The 24,665-nt window shown below is 46.6% G+C and overlaps 1 protein-coding gene across 3 annotated transcripts in view; it reads right to left on the bottom strand.

Annotated features, from left to right (window-relative positions):
• ST7 (suppression of tumorigenicity 7) overlaps positions 1 to 14,531 on the bottom strand; it is a 174,827-nt gene extending 160,296 nt beyond the window's left edge. Inside the window, exon 1 of one of the 3 annotated variants that reach the window (XM_069764847.1) lies at positions 14,352 to 14,531. In XM_069764847.1, the coding sequence (XP_069620948.1) occupies positions 14,352 to 14,502 (151 nt within the window). In that variant the 5' untranslated portion in view covers positions 14,503 to 14,531. The remainder of the gene's footprint in view (positions 1 to 14,351) is intronic. The other 2 variants (XM_069764845.1, XM_069764848.1) reach the window with 2 other exon arrangements.
• Positions 14,532 to 24,665: the final 10,134 nt, after the last annotated feature.

Raw genomic sequence — 24,665 nt, 5'->3', positions numbered from 1 at the left:
TCTCCTTCTTTTGTGAGGTGGTGCAGATGGTGACTTTTCACCATCTTCTGGGCGGAACCTTTTGAGCTGAACTTGAAGGCGAGAGGGGATACCGATTGTTTTCACGCTTCTCCTGCGTAGCTCTCCAAGTACTAGTTCATGGGCCAATTTTTTCAGATACAATCGTCTACGGAGTGGTTCAAGCTTGTTTTCAAGATAAATTACTTGTGAATTTATACCACCCAAATTCAACATAGCAAAAAATATGACCATTGGCCAGCGTTTGATGTTTCTGCTGACGTTGAAAGTGGAGCACATCTGATCTGCTGTATCCACACCCCCTTTGGTGGCATTGTAAAATGTAATTATCTCCGGGTTTTTTTCTGCCCCAGTCCCAGGATCGATGGCAGCATCATCATGAAGTGTTGATAGAAGAAGTACGATTTTTTTGGCATGTGGTACATAGGAAACTAAAGCCTTTCCATTATGGAATGCAAACATACTGCTGTACTGTTGTCTCTCTTTCACACTTACAAACTGTGGCGGCAATTCCCTTTTGTTTTTTCTTACAGTTCCCACATATGACAGCTTCTGAATTTTCAGATAATCAATCAGATCACAACTTGTAAACCAATTGTCAGCTGTAATATTGCGACCCGATCCAAATAAGGGTTCAGCCAGTCTTTTTACAACATCAATGGGTTTGTTGCTCACACAGTAAGGACCTTCTGGTTGTTTTCCTGCATAAACTTCCAGGTTGTAAGTGTAGGTCTTACTGGCATCAACAAGGGCATACATTTTTATTCCATATTTGTTTGGCTTTGATGGAATATATTGACGAAAGGCACATCTACCACGAAAACCAGGGAGCATTTCGTCAATAGTGAGATTCTCTCCAGGGTAATAACTTTGTTTACAGTTTACAACAAATCTTTGAAATATATCACGAATTGGAGCAAGTCGGTCATGTGTTTTGCGTTCGGTTCGGGTAGTTCCGAACCGAAGGCAACGAATTAGAATCTTGAATCTGTTTATGGACATAACAAGGCTAAATTTTTCAACTCCATCCCCATCTTTACCCCAAAGTTCCTCCAAACTTTGTCTATTTGCCCTATAAGCTCCTGCAAGGTACAGTAATCCAAAAAAAGCACGCAGTTCTATTTCATCTGTGGGCTTGATGGTTCTGTTGCAGATGTACTTGTCCTTTATAATGTCTATATATTGGTTGGTATATGTGACAATAGAGTCCAGAATGTCATCTGTAAATATACTGTTCCAGCATTCAACTGCAGTTTTTGCATTACGTGCAGTTCCTATTACTGCAGGAAGGTGAGTAATAATGTTTAAAGGTTCCCTATGTTTTTTCTGGAATGGCTTCTTGTTCCATTTAGTATTATTATCTTTTCCAATATAATATCATCCAACTTCTTCATCCTCACCACTGTCACCATCTTGCTCTGTTTCAGAATCCAGGACACATTCTTCCACCTCATCATGAGAATCAATCTCACTTTCCTCTCCTAAATCCTCATTCAGTGTGAGGTCTCTATCATCTAACAGCATGTTTGTTACTTCCTCAACATCAAGTTGTTTGGATAAATTGTACATTTTCCTCTCCATTTCAGCAGATAATCTGAAGCAAGAGAAGGAATATGTTAGGGAACTACTGTATATGCCTGAGCAGCACACTTTCTTTTATAAAATCTCCCTTATTTCTATGAAATATCCTCACATTTTGTGCTATACATTCATAAAACAAGCTAAATAAACTATTGTGATGAATAAAAACATAAAATACCAACCTTACTGAATGTGACGTATTCACATACAATGAGCCTGAGAGATCTGTGCAGCTATATCCTCTCCCCTGAAGCTCTGAAATCCAACTGTGATATCAGGTTTCACAGACCTTCAAGAGACAGGAGACTACCTGGAGGGAGGGGGTTTCCTCACAATCTGGTGAGGAACGAGAAATGAAAGTAAAAGAGAAGCGCCTGTCAGATCAGTTGTATGTGACGGAGGGTTAATGCCTCCTCACTACCTACTTCCTTTAATTCTCTAAATGCTTTCTTTTTGTCACTTATTGCGCCCCTTACAACTCTATTTAGCCATATTGGTTTCCTCCTATTTCTAGTATGTTTATTCCCATACGGTATATACTGTGCACAGGTCCTATCCAGGATGCTAATAAACGTCTCCCATTTTCTTTGTGTATTTTTGTGTCTCAGGATATCGTCCCAGTTAATTGCACCAAGATCCTCTCTCATCCGTTGGAAATTTGCCCTCCTGAAGTTTAGTGTCCTTGTAACCCCTCTACTACACATATTTTTAAAGGATACATGAAAACTTATTATTTTGTGATCGCTATTTCCCAAGTGACCCCCAACCCTTATATTTGATATGCGGTCTGGCCTGTTGGTTAATATTAGGTCTAGCAGTGCCCCCCTTCTTGTTGGGTCCTGAACCAGTTGTGAAAGGTAATGGTCTCTCATAATTGTCAAAAACCGATTACCGCACACCGCCAGGGCAACGAAGGAGTGGCTTCGTAAGAAGCATTTCAAGGTCCTGGAGTGGCCTAGCCAGTCTCCAGATCTCAACCCTATAGAAAACCTTTGGAGGGAGTTGAAAGTCCGTGTTGCCAAGCGAAAAGCCAAAAACATCACTGCTCTAGAGGAGATCTGCATGGAGGAATGGGCCAACATACCAACAATAGTGTGTGGCAACCTTGTGAAGACTTACAGAAAACGTTTGACCTCTGTCATTGCCAACAAAGGATATATTCCAAAGTATTGAGGTGAAATTTTGTTTCTGACCAAATACTTATTTTCCACCATAATATGCAAATAAATTGTTAAAAAAACAGACAATGTGATTTTCTGGATTTTTTTTTCTCAGTTTGTCTCCCATAGTTGAGGTCTACCTATGATGTAAATTACAGACGCCTCTCATCTTTTTAAGTGGTGGAACTTGCACTATTGCTGACTGACTAAATACTTTTTTGCCCCACTGTACATGCACTTTATGTTCCTCTCTGTACTTCTATTTCTTAAATTATTAACTGTTCTGACCCCACCCCCCATGCCACCGCCACCCCCAACTTCCTTATTTGTGCCCAGGTCTCTGTCTGCACTATCTTCCCCTCCTATAAAATGAATACCCTCCCCTTCCCCCCCAATTCCTAGTTTAAACACTCCTCCAACCTTCTAGCCATTCTCTCCCCCAGCACAGCTGCACCCTCCCCATTGAGGTGCAGCCCGTCCCTAGCGTAGAGCCTGTAGCCAACTGAGAAGTCGGCCCAGTTCTGCAGGAACCCAAACCCCTCTTTCCTACACCAATTCTTGAGCCACTTATTAACCTCCCTAATCTCCCGTTGCCTCTCTGGCGTGGCACGTGGTACCGGCAGTATTTGGAAAATACCACGTTGGAGGTCCTTGCTTTCAGCTTGCAGCCTAATTCCCTGAAATCATCTTTAAGGACCTTCCACCTACCTCTAACTTTGTCATTAGTGCCAATGTGCACCATGACCGCTGGGTCCTCACCAGCCCCTCCCAATAATCTGTCCACCCGATCAGCGATGTGTCGGACTCGAGCGCCAGGTAGGCAGCACACCGTTCGACGATCCCTGTCTTTGTGACAGATTGCCCTATCTGTTCCCCTAATAATTGAGTCGCCCACTACCAGCACCTGTCTGGCCTGCCCTGCTCTCCTATTTCCCTCCTTACTGGAGCAGTCACTCCTCCGGCTTTCAGAGGAAATATAAGGGTTAAAGTTATAAGGGTTAAAAGTTGACCAGCGATTTGTTGGAAAAATTGTTTTGTTTCTTTTTTTTTTTTTTTTTTAGGGACCACCTGACATTTGAAGTGAGTTTGGGGGGTTATTATCACAGAAAATACCCAAAAGTGACACCATTCTAAAAACTGCCCCCCTCAAGATGCTCAAAAACACATTCAAGAAGGTAATTACGGTAAGAGTTAATTACTCTTTACATGCATCACAGGAATTGAAGCAATGTGGAAGGAAAAAAAAAAATGAACATTTAACTTTTTTTTTTCACAGTTTACTTCAGAACCAATTTTTTTTTATTTTCACAAGTGTAAAAACAGAAAATGAACCACAAAATTTGTTGTGCAATTTCTTCTGAATACACAGATACCCATATGTGGGGGGTAAACCACTGTTTGGGCGCATGGCAGAGCTCTGGAGGGAAGGAGTGCCGCTTGACTTTTTCAACGCAGAATTGGCAGAAATTGAGATCTGACGCCATGTCGCGTTTGGAGAACCCCTGATGTGCCTAAACAGTGGTAACCCCCCCCCCAACACAAGTGACACCATTTTATAAACTAGATCCCCCAAGGAACTTATCTAGATGTGTGGTGAGCACTTTGAACCCCCAAGTGTTTCACTAAAGTTATTAATGTAGAGCCATGAAAATCATTTTTTTTTTTTGTGGGAAAAAAAAAAGATCTTTTAGCCTCCAATTTGTTTTATTTTCACAAGGGTAACAGGAGAAATTGGACCCTAAAAGTTGTTATCCTATTTGTCCTGTGTACCCTGGTACCACATATGTGGGATAAAACTACTGGTTGGGCACACGTCGGGGCTGGGAAAGGAAGTAGTGACGTTTTGGAATGCAGACTTTGATGGTATGGTCTGCGGGCGTCATGTTGCGCTTGCAGAGCCCCTGATGTGCCTAAACAGTAGAAACCCCCCCCAAAAGAGACCCCATTTTGTAAACTAGATCCCCGGGGAACTTATCTAGATGTGTGGTGAGCACTTTGAGCCCCCAAGTGTTTCACTAAAGTTTTTAATGTTTAATGTAGAGCCATGAAAATAATTTTTTTTCCCCACAAAAAATATGATCTTTTAGCCCCCAATTCTTTTTATTTTCACAAGGGTAATAGGAGAAATTGGACCCCAAAAGTTGTTGTGCAATTTGTTCTGAGTAGGCTAGTACCACATATTTGGGAGTAAACCACTGTTTGGGAGCACGGCAGAGCTTGGAAAGGAAGGAGCGCCGTTTGACTTTTTCAACAGAGAATTGGCTGGAATTGAGATCGGACACCATGTCGCGTTTGGAGAGCCCCTGATGTGCCTAAACAGTGGACCCCCCATTCTAATTCCAACCCTAACCCCAACACACCGCAAACCCTAATCCCAACCCTAACCCTAGACACAGCCCTAACCCCAAGACACCCCTATCCCTAATCCCAACCCTAGCCCTAACTTTAACCCCAACCTTAGCCATAACTTTAGCCCCAACCCTAACTTTAGCCTAACACTAACTTTATCACTAACCCTAACCTGCCTTATGTGTTTTTTTACTTTATAACAAGATCAGTGACTGGCACAGCTGTTGCTAGCAGCACTTGTCACACTGTTTCTCCTCTAATCTCTCACTGACAGAAGATCAGAGGAGAAAGTTATTATGAGGCAGATCGCCCGGGAAAGTTCATTGCTACAACAAACTTTCCCAGTGATTTGTCTTATTGGCTCGTGTGATGCTGACATCATTGGGACCTGAACCAATCAGGTCTCAATGAAGTTGGGGGTCACAGGAAGTGTTGTGCCACGGAATACCCTCGTTATAAGGTACATGGGGGTCCCGGTGAGCACAAAACTGCCGACCATAGACAAACGTCAGCGCTGCACAAAGCCCTGCTAGCACCAACGTTTAGCTACCGTCGGCGGTCACGAAGCGCTTAAATCTGCTGAAGGAGGCAGGTTATAACCTAAACTACAGATGCTGTGGTAATAAATTTCTAGACTGGGGATTAGCATTAATAATAATTACCATAACGACCTTTAGATAGATCTCAAGTCATGGCAACTTGATGGATGAACGATCTGTAGGAAGATCGATCTTGTGCAAGCCTAGATAGTACCACCAGGGTCTTCTACACAGTTCTCATGATTGTATCAAGCCATTGGATTACGGTTCTTCCTCTTCGCCTTGTTCCTTCTATTCTTCAAACCATGATATCCTTCTCCGGTGATTGGACACATCATTTGAAGAGAGCAAAGTAGGCAAGTCGTAGCTTGATGATCCTTACTTCCAGTGTCTGGCTTGATTTGTTTCAAAAATGGAGTTTGTTCTTCATGCCATCAATGGTATTAATAGCATCTTTCTCTGGCTCTCTAATTTGACCCCAAGTAAGAAGTCATTCATTGCATCTACGCTTGTTGCCATCAGACTGGGGATTACAAGGCTTGTTAATATGGACAACCCCGGATAATGTTTCGTGTAAAAATCAGAAAGCTAGGGGGCCGATTCATCATTTGTATTTTTAACTTACACCAAATATGTGCAACATATCAAGTCTTAAAAATGGAAAATATATAACACACACACGGGATATAGTTGGTAAAAGTTGCACAGATCAACCCCTACTCTCAAAGGAATAGAACATGCAAATCTGGTCCAGCATTAAAAAAACAGAGCGTATTAGTTTCAGGATTTCACATTATTATTCTCTATAAAACATGCAGAGTGACAACTCTTATCAGATTGATTTGAGTGCCAAGATGATGTCTGTTCCCTTTCAAGGAGAAGTCACCCACGGGAGGAAGTCCAGATGCAGCCACAAACTGTCAAAAAACCTCAGGAGACCGTGCACGAGATAAAATGGTAAAAATACTTGAGACATTTAACATTCATGTTACCAAGAAAAGTTCTGTGTTCTCCGGTTCACACGGCTGTAGACTACATTTTTAACATGAGTTTACTGTATTATTTTTGCTGTTGAAACAATGGTTGTGGGATTATGGACTGTATGTTTATGGGGGTGATTTAAAAAGAAAATTGGGATAGCGGAACATAGATATGACTCTCCTCCATGCAAGCAATTGGTAAACTGTATGAAGGCATGCAAGAATTTTTAATATCTTCAGAAAAAAGTCCCAAAAAGCTAACAGCAAATGAGTAGGCAAACAGCCACATCCAGGCTCCGACCACAGAAGAAGAGTGAAAGCTGCCTTGGTTCTGGACCCCGATAGCATGGCACTAGACCAGAACAGCATTGCTCACCACTCTTGGCACTGTAGGTGCTGCTACTGAAACTGCTAAGTGACTGGACAGTTATTCACCTCTTTATAGGCGGAGATGGGAATAACGTGTCAAAGAGGTCGTATTCCTTCACAAAGCTTTCTTTCATAGACTGCAGTCTTCACAGGCTTTGCTGCTGAGCACACCGACTGGCTGCAGTGCTGGTGACTTGACATCAGCACTGCAGACAGACAGTGACCAGACGGAGAGTGGGTGATGGGCCCTTGGAGAGCAGTGATATTTTGCCTTTTTTCAGTTACCACAGCTTGTGATAGCCTAAGGTTGGCAGAAAACTATGTGCACACGTTGCGGATTGGGGTGCAGAATTTTCCACACAAGATCTGTTTCTCCTGGCAGAAACCGCTGGTATGGATTTGCCGCGGATTTTGTGCGGCTTTTGGTGCAGATTTTCTGCGTTTTTTTACCCTGCGGATTTCTATTATGAAAGAGGTCAGAAACGCTGCAATTCCACACAAAAGTAGTAGCATGTTATTTCTTTTGTTCCGCAGCGGATTTCATGCGGATTTTTCCGCACCATTAGCACAGCTTTTTTTTCTATTGATTTACATTGTACTGTATATCACAGTGCGGAACTGCAGTGTTTCTGCGCGGAAAGAGCCGTTGCGGATCCGCACAAATTCCGCATCGCGTGCACACAGCCTCACTATACGTTCTGCTGTGGATTTTTTTACAATAATCCACCGAGTTTTATAGTAGCAGTGGCCAGAATATGGGTTTGGGTTTTTTTTTTTTTTACCCTAATGAAACTATCGCCATTTCATTTAAGAGGGGCTGTCATTTATGACATTTAAAATCCATAGGATACAAGTCTCTCTACTGAAACCCACAGCTGTCAGGAGACCAGGGCCCGGTCACTTAATTGATTACCACGTTCATTTGGCGAGGTGGCTACCTGCATGCACCAATGCTGTAGTTCAGAGGTCCTCCCCGGTAGACATGCAGTCAGGAACATACGGCCATAGATTTCCCTGCCTGAGGGCTGTGTCAGTAGCACGCCAGCTATATTTAGCATCTGCTGCCATATTTTATGTCCACAGCACATACTAAGTGCATTGCCTAATGCGGAGACTTCTCCAGCATGCTTTGCTAGTACCATCATTACTACACAGACCTCTTCCATACCCAATGTATGACAGATCACCAGGGGAACCTCTGTATGTAACCGACAGTGACAGCCATGACTAGAGGCCCGGACAAGCTCCTATGGCAGAGAGGATGAGCCGCGGGTCACCTAGTCAGTGTTTCTCTCAGCTTCTAACCACTTCAGATAATCTCTTCTTGTTAAACGCATCCCCCGATAAGCTGATTAGAGGGAGTCCCGGGAGCAGTGATCTGTGAGGAAAGCTGCCCAGAGGTGCTGGTTATTCCAGACCAAAAAGATGCTCACAGGACTGACACTTATTTTGGGCTGAAATCACACATAGCGAGTCTGCCACCAGGACTGGCCCACCTCTAAGGCTTCTTTCACACTAGCGTCGGAATCTCCCCGTCGCAATGCGTCAGGGAGAGATTCCGACGCTAGCGTTTGCTGCATTGCACAATGGGTGCAGCAGATGCATTTTTCCGGCGCATCCGCTGCCCCATTGTAAGGTGCGGGGAGGTGGGGGCGGAGTTCCGGCCGCGCATGCGCGGTCGGAAAAAGCGGTCCGTCGGGAGAAAAAAACGTTACATGTAGGGTTTTTTTCTCCCGACGGTCCGCCAGAGCACGACGCATCCGTCTTGCACACGGAAGTGTGCCAATCCGTCGCAATACGTCGTCAATAGAAGTCTATGGGGAAAAAACGCATCCTGCAAGCACTTTTGCAGGATGCGTTTTTCTGCAAAACGACGCATTGTGACGGATTTAAAAAAACGCTAGTGTGAAAGTACCCTAAGGCGTTTTCTTGGCTCGACATACATTTCTGCACTCATACTATGTGACTGGTCACGGGATGACTAGATTCTCAGCCGCTTCTCTCAAAGTTGTATTGGAGGGATGGTCTATAGAGAGGTAGAGGAGAATCTAGCCAGCACGTGAACGCAGCTAAGCAAATCGTATTCATGTGGTCACGGGACTGAAGAAATCTGTCCAAGGTCAGGTGCCCATGATCCAGAACTAGCAGCGCATGTTTGCTGCGTCCCAAGCGCTGCCATCTATTCAATGCAGGTGAATCCGCATGTGTTCATGGAACCGTACGAATTTACCATATTAATATACTCCATCGATGTAATTTTTCTTGCGGAGACGGGTGTCCCTGCAAGAGTAATTGAGATGCTGTGGTCTGGAAAGATGCGCCGCATGTCCGTCTCCACAGGTGATCTGCAGGCATATGTGAATGCATAGTGGGCAAGGGATTTTTAGAAACCTCATCCACTATGTTGTAACATCTGGCCGCTGCGGGTTTGATGCTGCATAACTACAGTGTCAACCCAACAGCAATTCCCGATCGTAGGCATATACCCTACGGGGAAAACCATTTTAGATTTGGCAACCAATCACATGCTTCTTTGGCTCTGCAGGACACAGAGCCCACACATGTTTTAAGAGCAACTGTCATTTTAATTGTTATTTCAAAATTCAATCGTACACATGGAGATAATCAACGTTGTAATGTATCTTATCGGAGAAATATGCTACTTTCTCATCGAGAACTGATCTTTCTTTCTCAATTCATAGATAATGTATCTTCACTGAATACAGATTGTTACATTACTGAGATAGATAGCAACTCATCTCCTATGTAGCAGGGCTCCCATCTGTATACAGCCCCATCCGCAGTATCAGCCATCTCCTATATAGCAGGGCTCCCATCTGTATACAGTCCCATCAGCAGTAACAGCCATCTCCTATATAGCAGGGCTCCCATCTGTATACAGCCCCATCAGCAGTAACAGCCATCTCCTATATAGCAGGGCTCCCATCTGTATACAGCCCCATCAGCAGTAACAGCCATCTCCTATATAGCAGGGCTCCCATCTGTATACAGTCCCATCAGCAGTAACAGCCATCTCCTATATAGCAGGGCTCCCATCTGTATACAGCCCCATCAGCAGTAACAGCCATCTCCTATCTCAGTAGCTTGAAATTCTGTCATGAATGAATGAATGAATGAATGAATGAATGAATGAATGAATGATTACTCTTCGTGGAGAAAAGTGGATTTCTCTGATGAAATATTACAAAGTTTCTTATTTTCACTTGATTAATGAAAATCATCAAAACGACAGGTACTCTTAAGACCTTTGCACCCTGTGAATACCACCCTGACCCATCTTAATGAAAATTAAAGGTGCCTACACATAGCAGGTTGGGCAGTGTGGCTACAAAGGCGTCCTGAGAATTGCAGCATATCTGTGGTGTGGTTTTGACTATGTGGTCTACACAAGGTTTCACTACGCATCCAAAATCTGCTGTGCAAAACCATAGGAAACGTCGCAAACAACGCATGTGCGGGTCAAACTGCTTTATGTATGAGTATACTTATGGGGACTCACAAGTGGGAAGAAGCCGAAAACACAGCCAATTTGGCCATTAGCCACTTGCTAAGATACTGACTTTACAAAATCCAAACACTCTTCATAGACAGAGATGCAACAACATCTCCACTGAATAGAGTCAGGCTTATGGCGATGTTCACACGCAGCATTTTTTTTAGCTTGATTTTTAAATGCAGATTACGCACTTTTTATCCACAGTACAAGTTAATTTTATTCACCATTAATGCAGACAAACCAGTTTGCTGTGGGTTTTATTGCTTTCTATGGGTGAAAAAAATGCTGCAAAGACGCTGAAAGAAAGGACATGCTGCAGATCTCAAATTCAGGCAAAGAAGAAAAAAAAACAAAACAACCAAACACCTCTGCATGTGAACATATCTTAAAGCAGGCACTGAGAACTTGACCATTTAATCATACTTGTCCTATCCACACAACAGGTGATTAATGTCTGAATGCAGGGGCCTCACAAATAATTGAGCTGGTGGTCCCTCATTAAAGCACCACCATAGTGAGATTTTGAATGAAGTTTTGGTCGAGCATGTGCAGTGCTGTTACACTCAACATCAATGGGAGTGACGGAGACAAGTATGCAGCCTGGATAGCCAATTCATACCACTTGTCTTTGTAGGTTTAAGTCAGAGAAACTTTACTGTAAAATTATCTTGCAATTAGGTGTGCAAGACAAGCCCCCGCGGGAGCGCTAACTGTAGGGAGGAAGACAAGCCCCCGCAGGAGCGCTAACTGAGGTGAGGAAAACAAGCCCCTGCAGGAGCACTAACTGAGATGCGGAAGACAAGCCCCCGCAGGAGCGCCAACTGCAGGGAGGAAGACAAGCCCCCGCGGGAGCGCTAACTGCAGGGAGGAAGACAAGCCCCCGCGGGAGCGCTAACTGCAGAGAGGAAGACAAGCCCCCGCGGGAGCGCTAACTGCAGGGAGGAAGACAAGCCCCCGCGGGAGCGCTAACTGCAGGGAGGAAGACAAGCCCCCGCGGGAACGCTAACTGCAGGGAGGAAGACAAGCCCCCACGGGAGCGCTAACTGCAGGGAGGAAGACAAGCCCCCGCGGGAGCGCTAACTGCAGGGAGGAAGACAAGCCCCCGCGGGAGCGCTAACTGCAGGGAGGAAGACAAGCCCCCGCGGGAGCGCTAACTGCAGGGAGGAAGACAAGCCCCCGTGGGAGCGCTAACTGCAGGAAGACAAGCCCCCGCGGGAGCGCTAACTGCAGGAAGACAAGCCCCCGCGGGAGCGCTAACTGCAGGAAGACAAGCCCCCGCGGGAGCGCTAACTGCAGGAAGACAAGCCCCCGCGGGAGCGCTAACTGCAGGGAGGAAGACAAGCCCCCGCGGGAGCGCTAACTGCAGGAAGACAAGCCCCCGCGGGAGCGCTAACTGCAGGAAGACAAGCCCCCGCGGGAGCGCTAACTGCAGGAAGACAAGCCCCCGCGGGAGCGCTAACTGCAGGGAGGAAGACAAGCCCCCGTGGGAGCGCTAACTGCAGGAAGACAAGCCCCCGCGGGAGCGCTAACTGCAGGAAGACAAGCCCCCGCGGGAGCGCTAACTGCAGGAAGACAAGCCCCCGCGGGAGCGCTAACTGCAGGAAGACAAGCCCCCGCGGGAGCGCTAACTGCAGGAAGACAAGCCCCCGCGGGAGCGCTAACTGCAGGGAGGAAGACAAGCCCCCGTGGGAGCGCTAACTGCAGGAAGGAAGACAAGCCCCCGCGGGAGCGCTAACTGCAGGAAGACAAGCCCCCGCGGGAGCGCTAACTGCAGGAAGACAAGCCCCCGTGGGAGCGCTAAATGCGGGGAGGAAGACAAGCCCCCGTGGGAGCGCTAACTGCAGGGAGGAAGACAAGCCCCCGCGGGAGCGCTAACTGCAGGGAGGAAGACAAGCCCCCGCGGGAGCGCTAACTGCAGGGAGGAAGACAAGCCCCCGCGGGAGCGCTAACTGCAGGGAGGAAGACAAGCCCCCGCGGGAGCGCTAACTGCAGGAAGACAAGCCCCCGCGGGAGCGCTAACTGCAGGAAGACAAGCCCCCGCGGGAGCGCTAACTGCAGGAAGACAAGCCACCGCGGGAGCGCTAACTGCGGGGAGGAAGACAAGCCCCCGCGGGAGCGCTAACTGCAGGGAGGAAGACAAGCCCCCGCGGGAGCGCTAACTGCAGGGAGGAAGACAAGCCCCCGCGGGAGCGCTAACTGCAGGGAGGAAGACAAGCCCCCGCGGGAGCGCTAACTGCAGGGAGGAAGACAAGCCCCCGCGGGAGCGCTAACTGCAGGGAGGAAGACAAGCCCCCGCGGGAGCGCTAACTGCAGGAAGACAAGCCCCCGCGGGAGCGCTAACTGCAGGAAGACAAGCCCCCGCGGGAGCGCTAACTGCAGGAAGACAAGCCCCCGTGGGAGCGCTAACTGCGGGGAGGAAGACAAGCCCCCGCGGGAGCGCTAACTGCAGGGAGGAAGACAAGCCCCCGCGGGAGCGCTAACTGCAGGGAGGAAGACAAGCCCCCGCGGGAGCGCTAACTGCAGGGAGGAAGACAAGCCCCCGCGGGAGCGCTAACTGCAGGGAGGAAGACAAGCCCCCGCGGGAGCGCTAACTGCAGGGAGGAAGACAAGCCCCCGCGGGAGCGCTAACTGCAGGGAGGAAGACAAGCCCCCGCGGGAGCGCTAACTGCAGGGAGGAAGACAAGCCCCCGCGGGAGCGCTAACTGCAGGGAGGAAGACAAGCCCCCGCGGGAGCGCTAACTGCAGGGAGGAAGACAAGCCCCCGCGGGAGCGCTAACTGCAGGGAGGAAGACAAGCCCCCGCGGGAGCGCTAACTGCGGGGAGGAAGACAAGCCCCCGCGGGAGCGCTAACTGCGGGGAGGAAGACAAGCCCCCGCGGGAGCGCTAACTGCAGGGAGGAAGACAAGCCCCCGCGGGAGCGCTAACTGCAGGAAGACAAGCCCCCGCGGGAGCGCTAACTGCAGGAAGACAAGCCCCCGCGGGAGCGCTAACTGCAGGAAGACAAGCCCCCGCGGGAGCGCTAACTGCAGGAAGACAAGCCCCCGCGGGAGCGCTAACTGCAGGAAGACAAGCCCCCGCGGGAGCGCTAACTGAGGCAATTTGTCAGTAAAGGACCCTAGAGTCGAAGACTGGCAGCACGTACCGCTCTCCATAGGCCACGCACTATTAGGCCCATTATTATGGAAACTCATGAGAAACCAAGCTTATCTGGACAAAACACGCTATGAGGTAAAGCACTTTAGTAGCCAACATAACATTTAGTGGTCAAGAATAAAAACTTCCAGAAAGGGCCAACTAATCCAGAAACGTAGGGGTCAATCTGCAGACCTCGGGGCGCTGGCTCCTCGGACTGGCACGCATCACACAGGGCTAGCAATGGATATAATATATAGCCAGGGATATAATCCTACAACATTGCCATAGGAATCTATAAATGAGGAGATTCCGAGCCCTGCGCCCACCCTGGAGGTGACCCCACCGCATCTGTCACTGCTCCATCTGCCATAGAGGAGGAGATAAGAACACGCAGCATGGAATCACTTGTGTCCATCAGGAGAAGCTTCCACGAGTGACGAGATTATTACACGACGCCCGTGACGTCACGGCGATAGTCCACACAAGTGTCCCCGGGCGCTAGGACCCAGCAGGCTCCCCGCAGCCATCCATTGAGAAGTCCAGAAGAAAACAACAGACTATCGGTGAAAAGTGTCGGCGGTGCCCAGTGGTGCCCGGTGCTGCGGGCAGTCAGTCCAGCACACACCGCCGCCGTGCCAGGGGCTCCACCGGGAAAGTTTCCCCCCCTCCGTGCCGAGAACGTGGCAGTGCCCCCTCCTCCTACCTGTGCTCAGATTGTCATTGATCTTCAGCGGGACCCTCAGGATGTAGACGAGGAAGAGCATGAAGAAGAACCACACTGTCCACAGATAGGTCCACGACCACAGCACGCAGGACTTGAGCTGCTCCAGGAAGCCTGTCCCCGCTTCAGCCATATTTTATTGTGTGTGCGGCCCACAGTGCAGCCAATCCCTGCAGCAGGCCTCCGCCCCCGTCACTGGTTACCACACAGGCGGCGAGCAGGCAGCAACCTCACAGCGCGACCTGCAGCCGGCAGTATCCTCTCGCACACACTTTTTGTGGTGGATTTTTTTTGTCCTCATCTCTCTGTAAACTGTCATGTCCTGCTGCTATGGGGGCAATCTGCGACTACTCCCCCAAAGCAACAAGTGTGTGGGTCTGTGCCACGGCTTGATGCGGAGGAGCGGGCGGTGGTTTTTCTGTAGCTCCTATTTTGAGGCATTTTTTCCATTAGCCATACATTACAGAGAAAGCGGAAGACGCCAGAAGAATGGCGCGGCCACTTAGCTTCATCATGGTTTTCGGAGCCTCCAGAGGTTTGCGGATTTGTGCACACGTGGCGGATTTGGCTGCGGATCTGCAGCCGTTTTCCAGGCGGTGTACAGTACCATGTAAGCCTATGGAAAACCAAATCCGCAGTGCACATGCTGCGGAAAATACGGCGCAGAAATGCAGCAGCATGTCAATTCTTTGTGCGGATTCCGCAGTGTTTTACACCTGCTCAATAATTGGAATCCGCACAAAAACCGCGGTAAATCCGCAGGTAAAGAGCAGGACGTTTTACCTGCGGATTTTTCAGAATCTGCGCCAAAATATCCACACAAGAATCCGCAACATGTGCACATACCCTAAAGAAGCTGGAAAGCTGACGGCGTCTGAGCACCTTACAGGGGGCCGTTCTCTGTAGCGGGGGTCTTCAGGTACCTGAATAAGATGTGCGCACATTCCTTCTAGTGGAAACCGCTTCACGAAACGTTCCTTTAGGGAGTGTATTTAGGAGTTTTTAATGGGGTCATCCACTAGTAGGACAACCCCTTCCTAAACTAGATGTTTGACCCCAATAAAATAATAAAGCCTACAATCCCGTAGTGGCTCTGTTCCACGGTGGCCGCACTCGCTCTCCCCGGTGCAGTGTTGTGACATGTGACGTCAGCGCCCAATCAGAGCTGGAGTCACTGTCTCGGCCTTTGTATGAGGAGGAAGCCAGAGCTGCAGTTACTTTCTCTTCAGGCTATGTGCACATGCTGCGTGTTACTCTGACGATTTTTCCGGACTGATTTTGGTAAATCCGCAGGTAAACTGCACTGCGGAATTCCTGCTGAATTACCGCGATTTTGTGCAGATTCTACCTGCAGATTCCAATACAGGAGCAGGTGTAAACCGCTACGGAATCCGCACAAAGAATTGACATGCTGCGGAATAAACAACGCTATGTTTCCACGCGATTTTTTCCACAGCATGGGCACTGCGGATTTTGTTTTCCATAGGTTTACATGGTACTGTACAACGCATGGAAAACGGCTGCGAATCCGCAGGGCCGATCCGCAGCGTGTGCACATACCCTTGTGGTCAGTGGACAGCCCCTTTTAAAGTCTTGAGGTTTTTCTTTCTGAAGCATATTTTGCAGCCATTTGATTGGACAGTGCTGGTTCAGAGTGTTCTCTTTCATTTTTTCAAAACTTGAAGTGGAAGAAAAATACTTAAAAGACTGAATATATGACCAGCAAGATGGCGCTACTATAGGAAAAGTCTTTCAAATGTATTTTAAAGTGGATCTTTTTCAGAGAAATCCCATTGAAAAAAAAGTCTGAAAAAACTCCTCTTATATTGTAGCAGAAACCACTTTAGGAAACACCTTTTTGTAAAGTTTTTTTCTTTCACTGCAGAATTTTTTTAAACTTTTTTTTCCCCTTAATCTCCTGAATACCTGCTATACATGTATGTCATGGCAAAGTGTTCCCACGTCACACTATACGTGTACAGTGTGGGGAGGCAGCGGGCACATGCCATCCGCAGCATGTTACACTTAGGCCACGTTCATTATTTTACATCAGTATTTGTAAGACAAAATCTGGAGTGGGTGATAGATACAGAAGTGGTGCATATGTTTCTATTATACTTTCCCTCTAATTGTTCCACTCCTGGTTTTGGCTTACAAATACTGATGTAAAATACTGACCAAATACTGCTAGTGTGACCTTGGCCTTTATCTGGACTCCCACTGCCAGAGCCAGGATCACAACTATGTCAGATCCTGGCTAACTCTTTACATGCCACGTGTAAAGAGAGAAAATGACCGCTCTGTCTGCCCATCAGCACCACACTGGATAAATTGCCACATCAGTCGGAGGCCTAACAAGTGTCTGTGTCTGTCATATAACACAGCTGCAGAGAAAGGTTAAACACCGACAGGCTTAGGCTAGGTTCACATTACGTTATCTGAACCCGTTTAACGGACTACGTTACACCGTGGCATAACGCATAATGGCGAACGCATCGCTAGCGCACGCCCACATTGGGCGTGCGCTAGCGATGTGCCGTCATTTGAGTGATGGGCTGCGAACGCTGCTTGCAAAAAGAGCCACCTTGTGCAGCAGTAATGCTGCATTCTAACAAGGTGGCTCTTTTAGTTTTAGGTTCAAGTATACCCCAAATAAAGCGTTTTTATACTTAGCCACAATTCCTGTCTCTAGCCAGGGAGGCGGGTCCTCACTCCCCAGCTCTAACCGCTCCTCTGCCGTCACTCCAATCTTCCTGCGCTTTTGGCGCCGCCCCCTCAGCGCTGTGTACGTTTCAAAACCGGCGCCTGCACAGTTTACTGCTGTGCTGCGCAGACGCAGTAAGCTCTGGCCGTCTGACGACCCAGCCAAGCTTGCAGACAGCGCCTGCGCGGGCATTGCGGCCGGCCACCTTTGGAATCCCCGCCCCGCACTGTGTTATGCATTATGCACAGTGCGGGGCGGGGATTCCAAAGGTGGCTGGCCGCAATGCCCGCGCAGTCTGCAAGCCTGGCTGGGACGTCAGACGGCCAGAGCTTACTGCGTCTGCGCAGCACAGCACAGCAGTACACTGCGCAGGCGCCGGTTTTGAAACGTACACCGCTGAGGGGGCGGCGCCGAAAGCGCAGGAAGATTGGAGTGATGGCAGAGGAGCGGTTAGAGCTGGGGAGTGAGGACCCGCCTCCCTGGCTAGAGACAGGAATTGTGGCTAAGTATAAAAACGCTTTATTTGGGGTATACTTGAACCTAAAACTAAAAGAGCCACCTTGTTAGAATGCAGCATTACTGCTGCACAAGGTGACTCTTTTTGTTTAAAACGGCTGGAGGGGGGTGACAGTGGCCCTTTAAGAAATGAACGTCAGTCAGACCGAAAAATTGGGAAAACTTTGAAAGTGTCCCCAAGTGCAGAGGCAAAAAACCATCAAGCACTACAAAGAAACTGGCTCACATGAGGACTGCCCCAGGAAAGGAAGACCAAGAGTCACCTCTGCTTCTCAGGATAAGTTTATCTGAGTCACCAGCCTCAGAAATCGCAGGTTAACAGCAGCTCAGATTAGAGACCAGGTCAATGCCACACAAAGTTCTAGCAGCAGACACATATCTACAACAACTGTTAAGAGGAGACTTTGTGCAGCAGGCCTTCATGGTAAAATAGCTGCTAGGAAACCACTGCTAAGGACAGGCAACAAGCAGAAGAGACTTGTTTGGGCTAAAGAACACAAGGAATGGACATTAGACCAGTGGAAATCTGTGCTTTGGTCTGATGAGTCCAAATTTGAGATCTTTGGTTCCAACCACTGTGTTTTTGTGTGACGCAGAAAAGGTAAACGGATTGACTCTACACGCCTGGTTCCCGCTGTGAAGAATGGAGGAGGAGGTGTGATGGTGTGGGGGTGCTTTGCTGGCAGGGCCGGCGTCAGCACCCGGCGCACCGGGCAAATGCCGGGGCCCTAGCGAGAGAGGGGGGCCCACTCACGCTGTCATAGATACAGCTGGGAGAGCAGAGCAGGAGAACATGCTCTCTCCGCCAACAAAGTCACTGCTGGCTGCGTTCTCTTAACCCCTATGTGCCAGCTCTGACACAAGCATCTTCTCACTCAGTCAGTGCAGCCAGGCAGGCACATAGGAGTTAAAGGGAACCTGTCACCCCGTTTTTTCAGATTGAGATAAAAATAGTGTTAAAAAGGGCCTGCGCTGTGCGTTACAATAGTGTATGTAGTGTACCCTGATTCCCCACCTATGCTGCGAAATACATTACCAAAGTCGCCGTTTTCGCCTGCCAATCAGGCTGGTCAGGTTGGCGTGGTGACATCGCTGTTTCTTCCCCAGCTTTCCGTTGGTGGCGTAGTGGTGTGCGCATGTCCAAGTGCCGAATCCACTGCGCGCACGTGAAGAAACAGCGCGCGATCTGCGCTATTACCCTTGTCATCGGTGGGGGCGGCCATCTTCCTGGGGCCGCGCGTGCGCAGATGAAAAACTCAAAACAGAAAAGATACAACAACGCCCTGCTCAAGACACTGCACAGCACCTCTCCTGTATATATACACTGCACAGCACCTCTCCCCCTGTATATATACACTGCACAGTACCGCTCCTCCTGTATATATACACTGCACAGCACCTTTCCTCCTGTATACATACACTGCACCTTTCCTCCTGTCCTATATATATACACTGCACAGTACCACTCCTCCTTTCCTGTATATATACACTGCACAGTACCACTCCTCCTGTCCTGTATATACAGGTCCTTCTCAAAAAATTAGCATATAGTGTTAAATTTCATTATTTACCATAATGTAATGATTACAATTAAACTTTCATATATTATAGATTCATTATCCACCAACTGAAATTTGTCAGGTCTTTTATTGTTTTAATACTGATGATTTTGGCATACAACTCCTGATAACCCAAAAAACCTGTCTCAATAAATTAGCATATCAAGAAAAGGTTCTCTAAACGACCTATTACCCTAATCTTCTGAATCAACTAATTAACTCTAAACACATGCAAAAGATACCTGAGGCTTTTATAAACTCCCTGCCTGGTTCATTACTCAAAACCCCCATCATGGGTAAGACTAGCGACCTGACAGATGTCAAGAAGGCCATCACTGACACCCTCAAGCAAGAGGGTAAGACCCAGAAAGAAATTTCTCAACAAATAGGCTGTTCCCAGAGTGCTGTATCAAGGCACCTCAATGGTAAGTCTGTTGGAAGGAAACAATGTGGCAGAAAACGCTGTCTTCACCTTCTGTTCATTTTTTCATTCTGCCTTCTAAGGATTGCAATAAGGCTCCGCACATATTTATCGTGCGCACTACGCTGAGCGTTTACACCGGTGTTTACGTGTAAGGGTATGTGCACACGTCCGGATTTTTAGCGGTTTTTTTGCAGAATTTCACCATAAAAACGCTATAAATCCGCTAAAAAAACGCTAACATTATGCATCCTATCATTTAGAATGCATTCCGCATTTTTTGTGCATATGTTAGCGTTTTTTTCCGCAAAAAAAAACCGCATACCGCAAAAAATCCGGACATGCTCTATCTTTTTGCGGATATTCTGCGGATTTCCTATCAAAATGGACATTCCGGAAAAATCCGCAAAATATCTGCGCAAAAAACGCGCAAATTCCGCGAGAAATCCGTGCGAAAAAAGCACGCGGATTTCAGGCAGAATTCTCAGGATTTTGTCAGGAAAAAATCCGGACGTGTGCACATACCCTAAAGGTAAGCCCGATGTAAGTGGTCAGCGTAGAGCGCCAGATAAAAGCTTCCACTCGTTCCGCAAAAAAAGCAAGTGCCCACTCAGGTCCATCATCTTCCACGTTACTGGTAGCACAAAGGCTCTGAAAAAGCGAAATGGCTCCTCTCGCCCCAAAGAAATTCAGCAAATTCTGTGCTCCCACATCCAAATGCCCCCTCCATTTTGAGCCTTTATTAATAATTTTGTACAACATGACTAACTGGTTTAAGGATAGAAAGTTTGAAAACTGCGATATTTTTTTTCTTTTCAAAATTTTCACCAAAGTTGCAATATTTTCACAAATAAGTGCAAGTCATATCAAACAAATTTTACCACTATGGCTGGTGTCACACTTGCAACTGCAATGCTTGAGTCTCTCACCTCAACTTTATCACCTCTTGAGTCTCTCACCTCATTACTTTATCTAAAAAACTAATTAAAGCTGCCAAAAAGGAAACAGAGAAGCACATTGCTAAGGAGAGTAAAACTAATCCCAAACTGTTCTTCAACTATATCAATAGTAAAAGAATAAAAACTGAAAATGTAGGCCCCTTAAAAAATAGTGAGGAAAGAATGGTTGTAGATGACGAGGAAAAAGCTAACATATTAAACACCTTCTTCTCCACGGTATTCACGGTGGAAAATGAAATGCTAGGTGAAATCCCAAGAAACAATGAAAACCCTATATTAAGGGTCACCAATCTTACCCAAGAAGAGGTGCGAAACCGGCTAAATAAGATTAAAATAGATAAATCTCCGGGTCCGGATGGCATACACCCACGAGTACTAAGAGAACTAAGTAATGTAATAGATAAACCATTATTTCTTATTTTTAGGGACTCTATAGCGACAGGGTCTGTTCCGCAGGACTGGCGCATAGCAAATGTGGTGCCAATATTCAAAAAGGGCTCTAAAAGTGAACCTGGAAATTATAGGCCAGTAAGTCTAACCTCTATTGTTGGTAAAATATTTGAAGGGTTTCTGAGGGATGTTATTCTGGATTATCTCAATGAGAATAACTGTTTAACTCCATATCAGCATGGGTGTATGAGAAATCACTCCTGTCAAACCAATCTAATCAGTTTTTATGAAGAGGTAAGCTATAGGCTGGACCACGGTGAGTCATTGGACGTGGTATATCTCGATTTTTCCAAAGCGTTTGATACCATGCCGCACAAGAGGTTGGTACACAAAATGAGAATGCTTGGTCTGGGGGAAAATGTGTGTAAATGGGTTAGTAACTGGCTTAGTGATAGAAAGCAGAGGGTGGTTATAAATGGTATAGTCTCTAACTGGGTCGCTGTGACCAGTGGGGTACCGCAGGGGTCAGTATTGGGACCTGTTCTCTTCAACATATTCATTAATGATCTGGTAGAAGGTTTACACAGTAAAATATCGATATTTGCAGATGATACAAAACTATGTAAAGCAGTTAATACAAGAGAAGATAGTATTCTGCTACAGATGGATCTGGATAAGTTGGAAACTTGGGCTGAAAGGTGGCAGATGAGGTTTAACAATGATAAATGTAAGGTTATACACATGGGAAGAAGGAATCAATATCACTATTACACACTGAATGGGAAACCACTGGGTAAATCTGACAGGGAGAAGGACTTGGGGATCCTAGTTAATGATAAACTTACCTGGAGCAGCCAGTGCCAGGCAGCAGCTGCCAAGGCAAACAGGATCATGGGGTGCATTAAAAGAGGTCTGGATACACATGATGAGAGCATTATACTGCCTCTGTACAAATCCCTAGTTAGACCGCACATGGAGTACTGTGTCCAGTTTTGGGCACCGGTGCTCAGGAAGGATATAATGGAACTAGAGAGAGTACAAAGGAGGGCAACAAAATTAATAAAGGGGATGGGAGAACTACAATACCCAGATAGATTAGCGAAATTAGGATTATTTAGTCTAGAAAAAAGACGACTGAGGGGCGATCTAATAACCATGTATAAGTATATAAGGGGACAATACAAATATCTCGCTGAGGATCTGTTTATACCAAGGAAGTTGACGGGCACAAGGGGGCATTCTTTGCGTCTGGAGGAGAGAAGGTTTTTCCACCAACATAGAAGAGGATTCTTTACTGTTAGGGCAGTGAGAATCTGGAATTGCTTGCCTGAGGAGGTGGTGATGGCGAACTCAGTCGAGGGGTTCAAGAGAGGCCTGGATGTCTTCCTGGAGCAGGACAATATTGTATCATACAATTATTAGGTTCTGTAGAAGGACGTAGATCTGGGGATTTATTATGATGGAATATAGGCTGAACTGGATGGACAAATGTCTTTTTTCGGCCTTACTATGTAACTATGTAACTCTCGGCACTGCCACAGGCGGTTCGGACAGAAGCGTTCAGCTGCATAGAAATACATGCACTCCGGTCCCGAGTGCCAACGGCAGTGGCGGATATTGAGGCGAGAGACTCTCGCGAGTTTCTCGCATTTCAGTTGCAAGTGTGACACCGGCCTATCATGAAGTATGTCACACAAAAAAAACAAATCTCAGAATCACTGGGATCCATTGGAGCATTCCAGAGTTATTACCACAAAGTGACACTGGTCAGATTTCAAGAATTTGGCCTGGTCATCCACTACTAAGGCAACCCCTTCTTGAACTAAAGCAGTGTCGGCACTCGCGGTTCCAGAGCTCTGGTGTGGCAGAATGACACGTGGTGTCTGTCGCCCAATCAGCATTGGCACCACTTTTGCCTTTTTACAGATTGAACATGAAGAGGAAGCTGAGGCTGAAGGTGATCTATGACTTCCTCTTCATGTTCAGTCCGTACAAAGGTGCCAGGAGACAGTGACGCCATCTTATGAGCGCAGTTTCTGAGTGGCCGGAAGTCAGAAACTAGCTCTCAATGCAAGTCTAAGAGAGCCAGAACGAGGCTCTCGTAGACTTACATGAAATGGGCCATTTTCAGTTTTCGTTTTTTGCTCCTCTTCTTCCCAGAGCCATAACTTTTGTATTTTTTTGGTCAAAATGGCCATGTGATGGCTTGTTTTTTTGCAAGACAAGTTGTACTTTTGATTGACATGATTGATTTTAACATACGTGTACTGGAAAAATGGAAAAAAAATCAAAGTGCGATGAAATTGCAAACAAAGTGTTCACGAAATGCTAAAACTGACCTGCCATTATGCTCCAGGTCATTACGAGTTCATGGAGTCACCGATATGTGGGATTTCTGGTGCGCTTCCCAGAAGTGCGAGTTAATTGCCGCTGTCAGAGATTTACAGTGGCATTTAACGGGTTAACAGCCGTGGGTGGACCACAATTCCACCCATGGTTGTTATGGGCACATGACAGCTGTTCAAAACAGCTGAAATGTGTCGTGAAAGATGTTGGCTCAGCGCCGGAGCCCACATCAAAGGGAGGGAGGGAGTCCGACATGGGCGTATATTACGCCCAATGTCAGAAAGGGGTTAAGACATGACACACCAACATGAGACAAAAACCGCAGCATCAAAAACTCGATAAAAATACATGTTAAAAAACGCAATAAAACAAGGCAGGTAACCTAATTTAAATAATAGATGCAGAAATTCTGCAACATCAAAATCTCAAGAAATGTTCATCTTGGGATCGTAGCCTTACTGAGGGCCAATAAATGCAACATTTGGATGAGAAAAGTCATCCAGACAAAATAAAAAAAAGCCTTAAAAAGGAAAGACAACTTAAAAGATGTCGCAAATCTTTGTAGAGAATAAGGCACAAATACTAAATCCCCCTAAAAAAAGCAAATTACTACATAAAACTGGAGAAAAAATGATGACAATCATTTCTCCACTGAATCAATTAAAAGTACATAGAATATGTTCTACACGATGGTGGCCCGATTCTAACATATCGGGTATTCTAGAATATGTAGGTAGTATACAGCACAGGCTACGTACTATATTGCACAGTGACGTAGTATATAACACAACCGACGTAGTATATAACATAGCTACGTAGTATATAACAATTACGTAGTATGTAACAAAGCGTATGTAGTAGCAGAGCTACGTAGTATATAACACAGCCACGTAGTATATAACATAGCCACATAGTGTATTGCACAGCCACGTAGTAAATTGGTCAGCCACGTAGTATATAACATAGCCACGTAGTATATTGTAGAGCCACGTAGTATATTGCACAGGCACGTAGTATATTGCTCAGCCACGTAGCATATAACACAGTCACATAGTGTATTGCACAGCTACGTAGTGTATTGCACAGCTATGTAGTATATTGGTCAGCGACGTAGTATATAGCAGGGCCACGTAGTATATTGTAGAGGCACGTAGTATATTGCATAGCTACGTAGTATATTGCACAGCCACGTAGTATATAACAGAGCCACATAATATATTGCAGTCAACGTAGTATAACAGAACCGACACAGCCACATAGTATATTGCACAGCTACGTAGTATATAACACAGAGCATGTAGTATATTGCACAGCCATGTAGTATATTGGACAGTCACGTATATTGCACAGCCACGTACTATATTGGACAGTCACGTTGTACAGTCATGGTCAAAAGTATTG

Source organism: Ranitomeya imitator, chromosome 4 (genome assembly GCF_032444005.1).
Source record: "Ranitomeya imitator isolate aRanImi1 chromosome 4, aRanImi1.pri, whole genome shotgun sequence".
Lineage (NCBI taxonomy): Eukaryota > Metazoa > Chordata > Amphibia > Anura > Dendrobatidae > Ranitomeya > Ranitomeya imitator.
The sequence above is the reverse complement of the archived record's forward strand: the minus strand, read 5'-3'. Positions and strand labels throughout refer to the sequence as shown.